Below are 16368 nucleotides of genomic sequence, written 5' to 3' on the forward strand. Positions count from 1 at the left end.
GGCGTGACCATCCCCCCGGGGGGTGATTTCTCGCTTTCTGTCTCTATGTCTCTCTCTGTCTGTCTGGCGAGCACACACGCCCTATAGTAAAAACTTCTCAAAAAATAAATAAATAACAAATGAAATTAAATAAATAAATTTTTGTTTGTTTGTTTGTTTGAATATGAGGAAAGTAACTTCCCAGGAGAGAAAACTGGCAGGAGCCATCTTAACCAAGAGATCGAAGTCCACATCACACCCATAAGAAATACAGTGCCACGGGCCAGCCTGTGGTACAGTCAGTAGCATACTGAACTGCAGTGCTGGATGCCACATGGTGACTACAGGTTCAGATCCCTGGCCCGGTCAACCTGAAACATGCCAGGTGCACACAGGAATCTGAGCTAGCGGGCTGCCAGAAGGGGGCTGCAATGTGATCAGACTCGGGCGAAGGTACTTCTCTCACACACACACATACATGTGTGCCCTCCCTATCAAGAAAAAATAAAATAAAAATAAAAATAAAGCTTTTTTTTTAATTGTTTTATTTAACCCTATTTATTTATTGATTTATTTATTTATTTATATTTGACCAGAGAGGGGTAGAGTGAGAGAGGGAGAGAAAGTGAGAAAGCAAGCTGACAGGTCCAGGACTTGTACTGTGGTTGCCCACGTGGGAGTCCGGCGCCCTTAGCCATCATGCCACCCCCCAGCCCCAACAAATAAGCTTTTTCTAAAAGCTGCATTGGGGCCCGCAGGTGGCATGGTGGCTAAGGTGCTGAACTTCCACATGGCCAACTGCGATTCGAGGGTCAGACCTCGCTTGCTTTTTCTCTCTCTCTCTCTGATGAATTGATAAATAAAAATAATAAATAAACTTTAGTAAACAATTCCTTAAAAAGGAGAAAATAAAATGATGACAAATAAGTAAATAAATACATGTTAATAATAATAATTTTAAAAAGCTGTGTCAGTGTCACCTCCCCCAGGATGAGGCACCCAGAAGGGCACGTCATCTCCATGACATTCCTTCTGCAGTGTACAGATTCAATCCCTCAGGAAAAACACCCCAGACTAATGCAAAATACAATCAATCTACAAAGTAACTGGCCGGGGGACCAGCAGTGAGCGTAATGACTATGTCGTTGGACTCCCATGTAGTCGACTGCAGTTTGAGTCCCGGACTCGGTGGCTTAAACTCACGCCGGGCGCATGTGCGTGCATGCCCAAGATCCCGAGAGGAGAATGGAGGAGAAGGGATTGCGGCGTGGCCATCCCCCCTGGGGGGTGATTTCTCACTTTCTGTCTCTCTGTCTCTGTCTTTCTGGCGAGCACGCGCACCCTATAGCAAAAACCTCTCCAAAAATAAAATTTTTGCTGTAAGCAACTGACCAGTATTTTCCCAAGTGTCAAAGTGCTGGGAAGCGAGGAAAGACTGAGGCGCAGAGACTGAAGGAGACGGAGGCGTGAGGGCTGAGCGAAAAGCAGATTCCTGGCTGGACTCTGGAACAGAAAAGGACACCGTGGAAAACTGTGCAGGCCCCGGTGGCAGCCTGGCTCGGCTCTGTTCGTGCTGCTGTCCCAGTTCTGATAACTGGGCTGTGGTTCCAGGGGCCGCTGGCTGGAGAGTATACGGGAACTCTCTGGATGATTTTTGCAACTTTCCTGTGTGTCTAAGGTTATTTATGTGTTTATTTATTTTTAATAAAATAGAGCAATGGGCCAGCACAATAGCGCAGTATTTAAGCCCATTTGGAACTAGATCCCATGTGGCCAATAGTGGGAGTCCCAGCCCGGTCGCTTGAAAAGCTCACCAGACATGTGTGCGTGTGTGCCCCAAACCCTGACAGGATGGAGGAGTGAAGGAGAAGGGGTCGTGGCCTGACTGCATCCCACTGAGGGCTACTATCCTGCCTCTCTCTTCCTCTCTCTGGCAAGCACTGATCCTCTGATAAAACATTTTTTTGAGAGATTTTTGCTGTAGGGAACGTGTACTCACCACAGAGACAGAAAGAGACAAAAATCAAGAAATCATCCCTGAGGGGGGATGGCCATACCTCAATCCCTTCTCCTCCATTCTCCTCTTGGGATTCTGGGCACACACACACATGCACCAACATGAGTTTCAAGCTGCCAGGTCCAGGACTTGAACCACAGTCAGCCACGTGGGAGTCTAGCACCTTAAGCACCATGCTACCTGCTGCTCCCGACCCTGGAAATTTTGTTTTGAAAAATAAAATGAGGGGCCAGCAGGTGGCATGGTGGTTAAGGCATTGGCTAACTAAGGTTCGAATACCAGACCTGGTGACTTGCTTTCTCCCCCCCCCCCCACCTCTCTCTCTCTCTCTGGTACATATGCACTATAGCAAATTGAAAAGTGATCATAATAATGAATAAAATTAAATAAATAATGCTTTAAAACAAAAAAGAATATGAAACAGAGCAGTGACAGCAAAACTACTGTCACAGAAAAGCCAGAGAACGAAGTCACCGTAACCACCGGTCTCCCATTGCCAGCTGGTCCCCACGCCACTTACTCCACACCAAACCTAGCCAGCAGAATTTCTCAAAACACCACTTTGCGCTTAGCACTCTCCGCTCGAAATCCCTGGGGACAGGGGCTCTAAGTGTATCGTCCCGAGGGCACGGGAGGGGCTCCAAGGGGCTCCCACTGGCCAAATCCAGGATACTCTGAACATTGAAATAAATAACAACAGGAACAAATGATAACTCGTGAGTAAAATAACAATCCCTGACTCATCCTGTTACACACAGATGGGGGAGAAGGGGACTGCGACTAATAGGGGAACGTGATGAGATCAGAAACCCCTCAATGGCTGTTAAAACCCGTGGATGGAGGTTTGATGAGGATCAGGACATTCATATGCCTCAAAGAATCTTCCCACAAATGACATGCTAATAACAAAGAGGAAAAATTTAATTTCTCAGCAGAGAAGCCTGGCAGACTGAACTCTCCAAGCGACCAAATTTAACATCACCACCGTGGACGCAGACACACATCAGATGGCCACCCGGCGTGACTCCCTGAGGAGGGCGCAGCATCTTTATTCAGCATCCCTGGCAAAAAATGCACAACCTGCATGTGCTGATGAGAAAAGGTCAGGGGAAGCCGGACTGAAGGGCCTTTCACATATCACCAGCCTGTGCACTTCGATAGTGCCGCGGTCAGGAGGAACGAAGGCCAAGGAGGTATTTCAAAGTAAGAGTCTGAAGAGCCATGACCACTAAATGCCATGGGTGATTCTGGACTTGGAGAAAAACGCTATTTTTTAGCATGATAGGTGAAACTTGAATATGAACCGTGGAGTGGATAAAAGCATGCGTCCATGTTAAATTTTGTGTTAAACTTTGCAGCAGAGCAGTAATTGCTCATTTGTTTTTGAGACAGAATGTGTGCTTCCCAAGCAGAGAGAAACAGAGAAGGGGACACCTACAGAGGGATGGCCACGCTGCAATCCCCTCTCCTCCATTCTCCTCTCAGGATTTGGGGCCGACATGCACACCCACCCAGCATGCTTTTCAAGCCACCAAGTCCAGGGCTCGAACTGCATACTTGACCATGTAGAATCCAGCTGCCTTAACCACCACACCACCTGGCTGGCACAAAATTTCTGATTTGGATGGCCTTATATTATTCTTAGAAGATGCACATCAATTATTTAAGAGAAAAATTACAGTATCACCAACTCATTCTTAAATGGTTTTAAAAATTACTTGTGAGCATATGTGTGTGTGTGTGTGTGTGTGTGTGTGTGTGTGTGTGTGTGAGAGAGAGAGATGCTAAGGCCAGCCCTATGACCTTAAGGGAAATAGATTCCAGGGCCAGCAGATGGCATAGCAGTTACGTCACTGGATTCCCACATCACCAACCACGGTTCGAGTCCTGGACCCAGGGGCTTGAAAACCAACACCGGGCACATGTGCAGACGTGCCCAAGATCCCTGGAGGAGAATGCAGGAGAAGGGATTGTGGGGTGGCCATCCCCTCTAGGGGGTGATTTCTCACTTTCCCTCTCACTGTCTCTCTCTCTCTGGTGAGTGCACAAACCCTCAGGCAAAAACCTCTCAAAAAGGAATCAGATCTCGAATGGCTGACTGCAGTTCAAATCCCAGCCCCGGCAGCTTGAGAAATAGCAGCTATCTGTCCACAATCCTGACAGGATGGAGAAACGGAAGAGGTGCTGCAGGTGACCACGCCCACTGAGGTGCTCTCTCTCTCCGCCTCACTGTAGTGAGTGCACATGCCCGTTAGCAACAGAGAAAAATACAGAAAAGACAGACAATAAGGCGGAAGAGGGCTAGCTGAATCTAAGTGGCGGGTCTACGGGACGTACACTGCTGTTGCAACTGTTCTGTGAATTGGAAATTATAGCAAAAGTGAGAGTCTCAGTGAGTATCAGGAATCTTTTTGAAAAATACTCACTTGATTTTATTTATCATTATCATTATTTCACCAGAGAGAGACAGAGAGAAAGAGAGGGAAAGTGAGAAAGGAAGTTACCAGGTCCAGGACTCAAACTGAGGTTGACCATGTGGGAGTCCAGTGCCCTAACCGCCATGCCACTTGCTAGCCCCAGGCATAAGGAATCTTTCCAGGTGATGAAAAACTCTAAAACTGAACTGTGGTGATACGTGCACAATTCTCAACATGTATTAAAAATCATGGAATTGTTGAAAGCTGGAGTGAGTTTTACACATGCATGTGCACACGCCGCTCTGGCGGCCCCCAATTCCCAGCCCTCTGGCCTGACTTGGCACCCACCCACTTCATTCATTTCCTCTCCCAGGACTGGACGCACCAATACAACTCAGCCCGGGTGGGGGAGCTCCTCCCTCCCCTCCCAAGCACATGGCACGCACTTTCCTTCCTCCCCCGCCCCTCTCCTCTTACCTACCCCGGCCGACCTCGACCTCGGGGCCCACTTCGAATAGCACCCCTCACGGCAGCAATCCAAGCCTTCCTTCCAGCCCCTCGCTCCTCCTCACTGCAGGCCGGAACCCCGCCCGCATGCCAGACCGGGATCGAAGCACCTGCCACGGGTTAGCCCATCACACTTCACAGCCCCGTGCGGTCCCCGGCCCCGTTTCACAGATGAGGAACCGCGTCCCCACATCACACTTCACAGCCCCGTGCGGTCCCCGGCCCCGTTTCACAGACGAGGAACCGCGTCCCCACTGAGCTGCCAGAGATCGCTCAGCCGTCGTGGAGGGACCAGAGCCGTCCTGCACTGTGGCTGTGCTCTGTGTCCCTGTGACGGACTCCCACGGTTATTCTTCCTCCCCACCAGCCACACGTCCCCGAGGAGCGGGTCCACGCTCTGGGCCTCTCTTGATGCCACGAACAGGGCAGGTGCCCCGCAGCTGTCTGTCCCCACCACTGGGCTCCAGAAAGCAGAGGAGGGCGTCGCAAGCCCCGTCAAATAGAGGAGCCAATTCTCCACCCCCGGCACACTCGCTGGCTACTGCCCAAGGCCGGCCGTCATCTGCTCTGGGTAATAAGTATTTGTATGGCGATAATTACAGCATTTGGGAAGAAAATCCCATTAAGCCAGAGCCCTGCCGAGCTGCTAATGCCGGCACAGAACTGGGGGCGGCGACTGCGCCAAGGGCCCGTCTGCTCCCAATTCTGCAGGAGCTACCTGGCCCCCGAGGAGCTCGGCCACCCGTGCTGGGAGCCACGGGCAGCCTGGGCCACCCACAGCCAGCCCCAGCACCCAGGAAGGTGGCCAGTCCCCGTGGGCCCCAGGGTCCCCAGTGGCTGTCTGGGGAGGTAAGAGGAGGGTCATGCTGGGATGAGCCTTGAGTGCTCAAGTCCCCCTCCCATCCAGGCAATGCTGCCACCTTAAGAACAACAATGACACTGCCCTTAGTGATGTCCCGCACCCTTCAGGGCAGGCCCTGTCAGCGTCCTCACTTCTCGGGGTTCTGAGAGGGCGCTCTCCAGCGCACGGCCGCAGCCTGCAAAGCTGTGCTTGTTCTCACATCACCTCGCAGCGCTGTCTCCGCTGCCAGAGAGCAGGGGTCCTCTGCCTCTGTCCAGCCCACGCAGACGCTCCCTGGCCGCTGTCTGCTGAGTGACTGAATGAACCCCTCACCTTGCCCACAGTCCCCTCGGCAGAGAACACAGCGGAGCAAGACGGCCAGGCAGCCTGGCTCCAAATTCCTGCCATCACGACCCTCCCCCTGCCTGGAGTCCCTGCTCTCTGTCTCCCAATCCCAGGGGACAGGGCACAGATGCCCAGACACAGCACGTGGGCACTTGGAGCAGGCACTCCAGCGGAGCAGTGGGCAGCACGGCCAATAAGCAGCTGCTTACTCCCAAGCTCTCTTCCACCCCACCCAGGCCCTTGAACTTCCTAAATAAAAACAGTATGGCCTAGTGTTTGAATAACAAAGCATTTTCACAAACAAAGCCGGAGTGAGCCCTTGCCTGGACCCTAAGGAGTAGGAGGGGTTATTGTCCCCAGAGGCCAAGGGAGGGCTTAGCACACCAGCCATGCTGCCAGCTGCACCAGGCTCTGCGTGTGCATTTGCTCACTCACTCCTCACTGGCAGCCTGCAAGGCTCTGGTTACCCCTTTACAGAGAGGAGGCGGGGTCCCTGACAGACCACGCTGGGGCCTCACACCAGGCACTCGCACCCAGCAATGCACTCCGTGCTCCAGCCACTGGACCAAGGCCTGAAAGAGCAGGAGGGTCCGGGCAGTGTGCAGCCGTGACAGCTGTGAGACTGGGCCACGTATGGAGGTTCTGGGTTCTCGTCTGAAGACCTCTCTGAGTACGTTGAGCATGTGTGCCTATGACCCAGGGCCAGCCGAAGGCTCGGGGTGCATCCCAGGAAACCTGTGAGGGCACTGTCCGCTGTCTGCCTCTGTGTCTCTGTCTCCCTCCCTTATGGAAGTGAGAATCTCTCTCTCTCTCTCTTTATTTTTTTTTAGCTTTTGCTATAGGGTATGTGAAGAGAATCTCTCTCTCTCTCTCTCTTTATTTTTTTTTTAGCTTTTGCTATAGGGTATGTGAGCTCACCAGAGACAGACAAAAAGAGAGAGGGAAAATGAGAAATCACTCCCAGGAGGGATGGTTACGCAACAATCCCTTCTCCTCTAAGGATTTTGGGGGCATGCACACACATGTACCCAGCATGTCTCTCAAGCCACTGGGTCCAGGAAGAGAACCGCAGAGTCTGCCATGTGGGATCCGGCTGCCCTAACCACCACGCCACCAGCTGACCCATTAAATAATAAGCTTTTATAGCGAGAACAGGAAACACCCCCTGCACAGCGCAGATTTCTGCTACAGGAGAACACGGTGGCCTGCTCAGAGGGCCAGGGCCTGGGACAGCCAGGCCCTGACGGCAGACGTGGCTCCAGTGACCTCACTCACCACGGTGTCATTCACTCATTCGGAATTCCAGACAGGCTCCCCAGGTCATCCACCTCAGGGGCCATGGCAGTCTTCTTTGGGTGTGACCACCCAGCGATGTGGAACAGAACCTCCAGACCCAGGGAGCTGAGCCCAGAGAGGGCAGGGACCTCCCAGGCCTCTGCAGCAGGCCTGGAGCACGGGAAAAGAGGCAAGGGGACATGCAGAGGAAGGCAAGAAAGGGGGCCCCATGACCTGACGGGCAACAGGAGGTGCTGGCCTGGGCTAAGAGGCCTGCCAGGGGCCCCGCCCACCTAGCTCCATCCAGGGTTGACGCCAGAGGGTCAGGCGGTGCCCCTCCCTCTCTGCACCCCCAGTGCCCAGAATACCAGTGTCCAGCGTGGAGGGGAGTCGCTGTCGACACTCTCTCACTACACTGTCCTGGACACTACACCAAAAAGATTAAAAAAAGGTTTTTAATGCATTGGAAAGTTAAGATCCTTCTGGGAGGAAAAGAACAGTGGAGAGTGGTCATGGCTCGGTCGTTCTGAGCAAGGGCCCTACAAGGAGACGAACCTTGTCCCTGGCCGCCTCCACCGCCGCCCCAGCCTCGCTCAGTATTTGAATCCATCGCGGTGACTTACTTAGCATCCTTCCCCAACCCGGCCCACCAGCTCCACAGCGCCTCTGGCTCAAACCAATTTCCTCAGCAGCTCTGGGGCCTACACACGGAAGAGTCCCAGAAGCCCCTGCAGCAGACCAATGAGGGCTGCCTCTCACTGGGGGAGAAGGGTTGGACCGGAGTTAAGGCTACATGACCACGAAGGTGCCGCAGAGACTGCCTGAAGGACCCAGGTGGAGGCGAGGCGCAGCCCAGGGTGACATTTCCCGGGCTCAGCTCGGAAGCCGCTCCTAGCTCTGCCCTGCAGACGCCCAATCGATCACGGGCCATAGCTATTGTAGTCTGCCTGTGCTCACCAGAGCCTCCTTCTGGGTGTTCTGTTCCTCTTCCAGTGGCCTTCGGGCTGCCTGGTGAAAAAGCAGGCTCCCTCTGCTTCGCGGCCCTTCCCAGTCAGAGATTTGCACACGTCACAAAGGTCAGATCAACCCCACTCCCCCAGGATAACTCACCCTGGATTCCCACCCGCCAGACCCCAGAGGAAAAGCGCAGAGAGAGACAGCCGTCCTGGCCCCTCCCTGTCCTTCCAGCGTCCATCCCATCACCACACACCGGACACAGTGTGTTTCAGGCCGAGCGACGAGCTGGGCCGGTTGCCCGTACCAGCCAGGCGCACTCACCCCTGCCGGCTCTTTGCTTGTGCCCCTGTCTGGGCTGCTGCCTCTTTGCATGGCAGAATCCAGTCCAACTCTGATAAAATGGCCCACCCCGGAAAAGGGCTTTGCCCCTCCATGGTCTCACAGCCCCATATGCAGCTGGCCCGGCCCCTCCTTCCCAGAGCTGCAGTCAGGGGTCCCCCACCCCGTCCTCCAGATTATGCATCCCTTGAAGTCAGGCACCAGCTTACGCCTGCCAGGGAAACTATAAACATTATGGAATTACAATAACGAAACTCAGGGCCAGCCAAGTGGTGTGGTGGTTAAGGTGGCCAGAGCCCACATGGCCGACTGCGCGGTTCAAGTCCTGGACCCAGTGGCTTGAGGGACACACAGAGTGCACATACATATGTGCCCATGATCCCAAGAAGAGAACGGAGAAGGGACTGCGGAGGGGTCATCCACCCTGGAGGGCTCTCTCTCTGTCTCTGTCTCTGTCTCCAGTGAGTACATGTGCCCTATAGCAAATTGAAAATAAATAATGAGATAACGAGACTCGGCAGCCAGTGGAGGTAACACGACACTCCTTGACGAAGTCCGGGTTCGTGTCTGGAGGTCTTCCTGTACACACCAGTTGCACGTGTGTGCCTATGATCGGGGCTGGCGGAGGCTGATGGTGGATCAGGGCATGAAGACCCTGTTGAGGGCACCCCTCCCCCCCGGATAAATAAATAAATAAACTTTTAAAAAAGAACGACACTCACCCCCCTGTCCTGCAGCACTGGCTCACCTAGCCAGCACCCATGGTCCCCAGCATGCCCACACCTCAGTGTCCGTCCTCAGCCCATCTCCCCGATAGAAAGCAGCTAAGACTCAGAGATGTTAAGTGACGTGCTGGGATCACAGAGCTCAGAAGTGACCGAGGTAGGCTCTAACCCAGGCAGTGTAAACCCTAGACCCCCAGTTCTTTCCTTCCCCTGGGAAATTCCACTTCCATCTCACTCTGACTGCAAAAGAGAGACAGAGTTCATGAAAACCCAAATGGACACGGGCCTAACCTCGAAAGGTGGAGAGAGCAAGACCCAAAGCAGAGGCGAGAGGTGACGTGCCTCTGACCTCAGCTGCTCCCCAGGTAACAGCCACAGAAGTGCCCCAGTGGACGAGGCAAGGGGAACAGGCACAGTCGGTGACCGGGCAACCTCAGGGGTCTCCTGGAGGGATTCCTGAGCCTCAGTTCCTCTGCAGGCCCACACAGGCTGCCCCGAGGAAACAGTTTAGCCACCCTGCGCCCCAGCCCACCGCCTTCTGCAGCCAGAGGGAGCACATGCTCACACATGCGTGTGCACACCCATCTAGCCTGCGTCTAGACTGCAGATTCTCGGAGGCTTCCACAGGAGTTTTTCGGGTCAGCCAAGCAGGGTCGGGCAAATGTGTGCTCACTAATTGCTGGCCTTGGTACAGAGTTTGCAGACAGCTTTCCCCAGGGTCAGGTTTCTGTCTCTGACCGACCGAGAGCCAGGAAAACGTGCTCAAAAGTTATCAAAACATGTACGCCTTTCCTGAGAGCCCCTGCAGTCACCCAGGAGTGTGGGAAGGGGGAGCAGCCCGGCTTCAGAGGAGCCGGCAGCCTGCTCCACAGTCCCGTTCAGAAATGTGGCGCGGTCACCTCTGCGGGCAGTACAAAGGCCCTGCCTGCGACCACAGCACAGCCTCGCACTGCAGAGGGGCCGTGGGGACGGGGGAGGCACAAGGACACTCGTTCCGCAGGAGGGCCACAGAAAACAAGGTCCACACGTCTGTAAACACACACGCACCCCCACAAAGCCCCATGGGCTCAAAGGGGCTGAGTTTCCTCAAGAATGCAGAAGTGGGAGAGCACGGAGGGAGAGGATGTTTTCTGCCACTTGTCATGGTCAAGGTCTAACCCTGTGTCTCCAGGCACCAAGCTCCTGACCTAAGGGTGTTCCTGGGGCTGCCAGGACACACCTATGTACGCTGCAGGAGGCTGAATGTAACAGCCGGGCCCCAAACCCAGAGCCCGCTAGCCCCATTGTCTGCCTGGGCTGGGGATGGCTTGACAGGGAAGGGGGGGCACGCCTGACACCTGCAGGGCAAGAATTCTCAGGGCGCTGGGGCAGACAATGGAGAGGCAGGGGAGCCCAGAAACTTCAGGTCCATCCCACCGCCCGCCCATCACCAGCTGCAAGCCCTCAGAGCCCAAGCCCACACCCGGCTTAGACGCAGCCAAGCCCCTTGTGCCCAGAAGGAGACATTGTGCCTGGCAGTGTGGGAAGCTTCCCTCCTGGGTGCCAAGGAGCTTTCTGGCACGAATTCGCGGGCGTCCTGGAGGAATAAAGTGCTGGCGCAGTGGGAAGGGCCTGCCAGCGCGGAGCGGAGCGCAGGGTGCAGGTGTGCGGACGCGCTGACAACCCCGCCTAGGGAAAGGGAAAACAGCGGCGCAGCCGGCTCCGGCTTGGGAAAGCAGGCGCTGACCGTCTGCTGGCTGCGGAGCCGCGGCCCCAACTGTCCGGCCCCCACCCCCAGCCCTGAATCGCGTCTGGGTGGGAGGGCAACCTCGGGCTGGGGTGGGGGCGTACTCACAGACGCTCGGTGTTCCGCGGGATGTTCTTGGGGATGGCCTGCAGTCCCGTGCCGTGGCAGTCCACCGTGGTGCCGGTGCAGGTGCAGAGGGCGGGGCACGCGGTGGCACCCAGGCGCCACGCGGCTGCCCACAGCAGCAGCCAGAGCTCGGGCCGGACCAGCCCGACCGAGGACCCCCATCCAGGCGTCAGCGCCATGGTGCCCTCACCGCGTCCCGCTTGCGTGCGAGAGGCGGCAGCCGCTGACCATCCCCGTCCGGGGCCGCCTCCAGGTGCAGTCCCGGGGCTAAGCACCGACCAGCCGCGGGCTGGTGCGCTGCGCCCGGGCGGGCTGAGAGGCACCTTGTTCCTCCAGCGACGGCGCCTGTGCGCGCACGGAGGGAGGGCGCCTTGGCGGAGGGCGCTCGGCTCCTGCTTCTCGCCGCCTGCGTCTCCCTCTCCCTCCCTCCAGCTCCCAACTGACTGCTGCGACGAGGAAAATGGGCAGGCCCGCGCGCGCACGCACCCCGCGCACACACAATCGCACTCACACCGCACGCTCGCTCCCACCCGGCAGCCATCCATCAATCGCAAAGCACACATCCAGGGCCAGACTCCTCCCCGCCCTCCCCCACGCCTGGGCTCCACCTGTCCGGTTGCTGCTCTGTGCACACGCACACGCACACACATTTGGACCCACGCGCCCCAGCACCTGGTCCGGACAAGGAAGGCAACCTCATTTTGCAGCCAGGACGCCTCCGAAGCCACAGAGGTGCTTTCCCGGATGGCAGAAACCGCCCTCGGGCCCCACTGGACTTAAATTTTGTCCATTTTAGGTGGAAAAAAACCCTGCGCCTCAGGTGGCATCTCTAGCCACCAGCCTCACTTAGCCTATGATCTGGTCCTGGAGGCAGAGTCTGGGGCGGGCTGGGGAGGGGGCCCACCGACGCCGGAGGCCTAGGGCAGCCTGCTGCACTCCCAAACACACTCCAGCCCCCTGATCTGGCTGCGGATTTCTACCCACCCGGTGGGGCAGGGCATGGTGGGCGCTGCGAATTCCCTCAGGCAGCAACCCCCATTCTGACAGGTGGGGACAGGACGCATGCTCAGCCCTGTCCTCAAAGGAGGGCAAAGGCCGGAAAGGCCAGCAGCCTGTGGGAAAGAAGCACCCTGGGCTTCTGAAGCCCCCTAGGAGGGACCCTTCCCACCCCCAGGCAAATGCGGACACGGGTGTGACAGGACAGTCCAGGAAGGGAGAGAATTCACCTTACCCCCCCAAGACGAAGACCCTCCCCAGAGCGAGGATAGCAGCGGCCTTCCGGGACGGAGAGACCTGGCATGCTCCCTGGGAGAGGGCCTGCTGTGAGGCATGGCATCCGGGCAAGGGGCACAGCCTGGCTCGGGGAAGGGCCTCCTCCCAGGCTGGGCCACCTGAGGCCATGGTGGAAGAAGCCAGAATGACCACTGGCCCCAGAGGCGCCAGGAACAGGGCAGGCGCAGCGAGTGCGGTCTGGGGGCCGATGTGGACAGGTCCCCTGAGACTGCAGCCCGATGGCCTGCGGTCCCGGGCTCAGGGGTTCCTTTGTTTTCCTTGTCTTCACAAACATTGCCGTAGCCCCTCACAGCACAGGGAGCACTGGCCAGTGTGTCACAGCTCACCTGCTGTATGACAGCATCCCAGTGTGAACATCGTCACCCACCCCGACTGCGACCTCACCGGGCCGTTCTTCAGTAATCAGGGGAGGGGGCTTTCTCAGGGTCCCCGTGTGTGACATGAGGGGACCTTGCCGCAGAACCAGCCAGAGCCCTGCCCTCTGAAGGGACCCCCTCCCCACCCTCCACCCCCTGCCCACCTCTCCAGGCCCAGCTGGAGCCTCCTTCTCTGCCTGGCCTGAGGCTTTGTTTCCACCTCCCTCCAGCCAGGCTCCTTCCCTGGCTCCTTCTCCAGCACCCTTCCAGGGCAGGGCCCCACCCGGCAGTCCTGCCTGGTTTCCTCCAGTCTACGCTGACACTCCCCAGCACCTGGCCCCTGCCAGGCCCCTCATAGGCGGCAGCTCTCAGAGGTCTGGCCCCCCACTCTCTCCCACTGGCACCATCTCTCAGGCCCCATGACCTCAGAGGGTCCCTCAGAAGCCAGGACCCATGTGGGACCAGGGAGAGTGTTGATTAGTCAGGCCAGGTGCCCTGGGGTCCTCAGAGCAGCAGAGCGAAACGGTGTGAGCAGCGGTGGAAGGGGGCAGGGGGTGCTAGATCACCCCTACCTACCGCTCCAGAGCCAGCCTCTGTCCTAGAAGCTTCCAGACCAGCCTGGACAGTGAAACCCAAGCAGGCCTTGAGCCAAGTTGTCACCGCCTGGCCAAGCCTGGCCCTTCCTTTGAAAGGAGGGGAGGAAGGAGGGCCCCTCAGATCTAGGACAAAGACTCCCCCTGCCAGCCTGTCACGGGAGGCCCTGCCCTGGCAGCCAGGCAGCTCCCCAGTTTGGCTCCAGTCCCTAGTTCCTCCACCCCAGAACCTGGCTGGCGCCCCAATCTGGGAGGCGGCTCGTGTGAATGAACGCAGCTCATTAGCGTTCCCCGCACATTTCCTCGTTAAACAACCCGGCCAGCCGCCAGCCTCCACCCCTTGCCTTTTCCAATTTCCTCTCCGCGCCCCTCCCGCTCTGGGTCTCCCTAGCCCTCCCCGCAGCCGGACCACCTGCTCCCTCTGCCCGGCTGGGGAAGTGGCCAGCCTGGGTATGCCTCTGCCTGCAGTGCTTCACAAGCCGGTCTCTGCCCACTGATCACCTGCAGGAACCCCAGAGGGAATCTGGAGTCGGCCCCATCCCAGAGGGGTGAGCTCCACTCAGTCCCCTTGGCCAGGTGTGCTCCAGAGTGGGGCCACTTCCAGCCTGTGTTGCATGGGAGGGCGTCCCCCCAACAGCTTCTGCACAGGGTCCTCTCCCCACCTCACTCCCTCCAGGTCCCAACCAGGGAGGCGGAGGGGTGCCACGGTGGGGGAATCCACACTGCAGGAGGCTGTTGGAACAGGATGGTGGTCAGCTAGGCATCCGGCCAGTACCGCATGCTGAGGACCGGTGCGCCTTGCCCTCTGCATTGGGCTCCGTAACTCAGCAGGGAGTGAGAACCGCAGGAAGTGGAGACAGGAGAGCCACCTCAGCACAGGCTTGGTGAGAGGACTGTGCAACTGCAGAGGACTCCAGTCAGGGGCACAGAAGGGGGCTGGAAGGCTCCCTGGAAGAGGAAGCACTTGAGCTGAATCTTCAGAGATAAATGGGCATTAAGTGGGCAGCAAAAGGCTGGGAAGAAGCCTTTACCGGAATATAGACACTCACGAGGTGAGGCACACTTGGTGGCTGCGTGGTGACAATTCCTGCGATGCTGGCGCGTGGCGGGGGATTCAGACGGGGAGCACGGTAGGCGGTTACCGCGGTGATCGGGCACATCCCGAGGCCGGCACGGCTGTGCTCCGGCTTCACTGGATTTAGCATCACCTGCCATGGCCTGGGCGCAAACCCGGGCCTGCACGTGTGTATGTCGGGACCGCATCTGGGAACCTGGCTGCTTCCAGGGAGGGCCCCTGGGTGGCAGCAGGGGACAGTTTTAATAGTGTGACCTGTCCCCCCCAAGGCACTTCTCTACGTCCCCGGGGTGGGGCCTGCACATGCAGACCCCTGTGACGCGCCCCAGCCCTGCCTCAGGAGTTGCGCTGTGGACAAGCAGGGGACACAGTGGGTGGCGGGCCCCAGATGCATGGGGTTCCAGAAACAAGGACGCTCTGGGATCAGGCCCTGCGAGCTGAGTTAACGCACTTGAGCTTAGACTATACTCCGGGGGCGCGGGGGAAGGGGCCTGCCAGGGACAGAGGGTCTGAGGCCACCGCCTTCCTCTTCCGAGGCCCAGCCACCCAGCAGGACGGCACGGCACTGAGAAAGATGGTCGGGGAGAGGGTGGGGACGGGGCCTCGGAGAAAGACGGTCCGGGGAGAGGGTGGGGACGGGGCCTCGGAGAAAGACAGTCAAGGAAGAGGGTGGGGACGGACACTCAGAGGCTCAGGCAGAGGGCCACATACACACCACACACCACACACACTACACACACCACACATACACACATATACCACACACACCATACATACACCACACACCATACACACCACATACACACACACCACATACACACCACACACCACACACACTACACACACCACACATACACACATATACCACACACACCATACACACACCACACACCATACACACCACATACACACACACCACATACACACCACACACACACACTACACACAGCACACATACACACACCACACATACACACATATACCACACACACCATACATACACCACACACCATACACACCACATACACACACACCACACATACACCACACACCACACACACTCACACACCACACATACACACATACTCCACACAAACACACATACATACACCACACACACCATACAGACACCACACACAGCACACATACACCATACACCACACACACACACACCACACATACACATGTACTACACATACACCACACACACCATACATACACCACACACACCACACACACCACACACACACCACACACATACACATACACCACACACACCACACACACCACACATACACCACACACACACCACACATACCACACACACCACACATACACACATACACCACACACACACACCACACATACCACACATACAGCACACACACACCACATACACACCAGACCACACATACAGCACACACACAACACACACACCACACTACACATACACCACACACACACCACATACAACACACACACCACACAAACACCACACACACCACACATACACCACACACACACACACACCACACATGCAACACACACACACACAGGCAAGTTGTAACATATAGGTGCTGCATGAAATAACAGCAGTGTAGGAAGTCCCGGCCAGGAGGGGGTGTGGTCCGGAAGGTCCCGTCCTGCCTGGGTCCCCTCCTGCCCCCATGCTGACCCAGTGAACGGTGACAGCAGCGGTCAGGAGCTAGCCATCGCTGCCCAGAGTTCGCCAACTGCTCGTCATCACCCGCCAAGGAGAGGCCATTTGAACCCAGGTAGGCTGGCTTCCAAGCCACA

The 16368-nt window shown here is 56.9% G+C and overlaps 1 protein-coding gene across 1 annotated transcript in view; it reads right to left on the minus strand.

The window, feature by feature from the left end:
* The window catches only part of SLIT1 (slit guidance ligand 1), a 227696-nt gene extending 216021 nt beyond the window's left edge, over window positions 1-11675 (minus strand). The window contains exon 1 of the mRNA XM_006157398.1: window positions 11237-11675. Coding sequence (XP_006157460.1) covers window positions 11237-11433 — 197 coding nt within the window. The 5' untranslated portion in view covers window positions 11434-11675. The remainder of the gene's footprint in view (window positions 1-11236) is intronic.
* Between the last annotated feature and the right edge of the window lie 4693 nt (window positions 11676-16368).

Source organism: Tupaia chinensis, unplaced genomic scaffold (assembly GCF_000334495.1).
Source record: "Tupaia chinensis unplaced genomic scaffold, TupChi_1.0 Scaffold000539_1, whole genome shotgun sequence".
Taxonomy (NCBI): domain Eukaryota; kingdom Metazoa; phylum Chordata; class Mammalia; order Scandentia; family Tupaiidae; genus Tupaia; species Tupaia belangeri.